The 1,318-nt window shown below is 35.7% G+C and overlaps 1 protein-coding gene across 1 annotated transcript in view; it reads right to left on the bottom strand.

Annotated features, from left to right (window-relative positions):
- Positions 1-236: 236 nt before the first annotated feature.
- Positions 237-1,318, bottom strand: part of LOC119586004 — a 7,168-nt gene continuing 6,086 nt past the window's right edge. The window contains exons 8-9 of the mRNA XM_037934716.1: positions 1,115-1,313; positions 237-296 (exon numbers count right to left, since the gene is read on the bottom strand). Coding sequence (XP_037790644.1) covers positions 237-296; positions 1,115-1,313 — 259 coding nt within the window. The remainder of the gene's footprint in view (positions 297-1,114; positions 1,314-1,318) is intronic.

Here is a 1,318-nt window from a genome sequence, read left to right as displayed (position 1 = left end):
CTGCTTCATAAAAAAACAATAGTATTCCTTTTTTTTATTCTTATGAGCATTTTAAAAAATCTAAATATGGATAGGATTTACAAAATTCTTAATGACACTTCAAATGCACATTCTTCTAGAATCAATATTATTACAGGCATATTTGTGTTAACATTAAATTATCACCTTTTATGATGAGCTTACTTTAGATTAGGATACATACTGTGCACAATTTTTTTTTCTTGCAGACCATGACCTTAGTGACACAAGTGTAATGCAAAGATGTTGCACAAAAGTTTAGTCTTGTTGACGAGTTGCTACAAATGACAGGCAGGAGTCTTTAAAAAAAAATCAACAGACGGCCGTTTAGTCTGAGTGAACTCTAGAGCACAAAATATTCAAGAGGGAGTCTACCATTTATGAAATCTAATGCAGCCCATGTTAAGTATAGTTTTGTACCATTCTTATGAGTGGATAAGTGGGTGGAGAAGGCACACTGGATTACAATAAAAAAAAAAGTGAAATTGTACGCTGTAAAAATGCAATAACGCATAATACATATATATATGTAAATACCTTCCCTGACAAGGATTTAAACCCCACACGCGTTAAGTAATTCCCAGTGCGAAGAGGACTAAATCCCTTAACCAGACGATAAACAAAATAAACGTTTAGTGTAGATTCTGATTAAACTGGGAAGGCATTTACATATGAAACCATAATGTTTAAAATAATACGAATGCCACTGTTCATATAGATTTTTAAAAGTTGAAAAGTATCAGGCAGTTAGTCAATAAAACTGACATTAAAAGGCTCTGTGAAATAATTTTGATATGCAGTATTAGATAAAATAAGCTATGCAATATTTCTGTAATCGCAACACAGACTAACTCAATCCATGTGGTATCGATGCATTATCGAAAGGGAATGTGAGAAGATTATCTACTGCATAAAAGGATGTGGCTACAAAGAATTTACAAAAGAAATTATTTACGTATTTCCTTTCTTTTCACATTATTTAAGTATCACAGTTTACTACACACTAATCCTGTTCTAATCAAATGCGAACTCAGCTCCTTCAGTTGGCCCAGTTCGAAAATCTACCCCAAAGGATCCAAACACAGGCTTATTTCACCGGCTTGTTCTTAAAGAGGCAAGTCACTGCAGCTGGAATTTCGCATTTCTTCTTCCCCCATCTCTCAGAGCACCGAGAACCCGAGCATTTGCAGTAGGCGAGACTTGACTCATTCCCTTCGCACGTAATCTTACTGAGCATGACCTCCGGCATCTTGTCAGTCTCGGGCATGTCGAATGCATCAGCTTCGATCAGTTCCCTGTA

This window comes from Penaeus monodon, chromosome 20 (genome assembly GCF_015228065.2).
Source record: "Penaeus monodon isolate SGIC_2016 chromosome 20, NSTDA_Pmon_1, whole genome shotgun sequence".
NCBI lineage: Eukaryota > Metazoa > Arthropoda > Malacostraca > Decapoda > Penaeidae > Penaeus > Penaeus monodon.
This window is presented reverse-complemented; position numbering and strand designations above follow the sequence as displayed.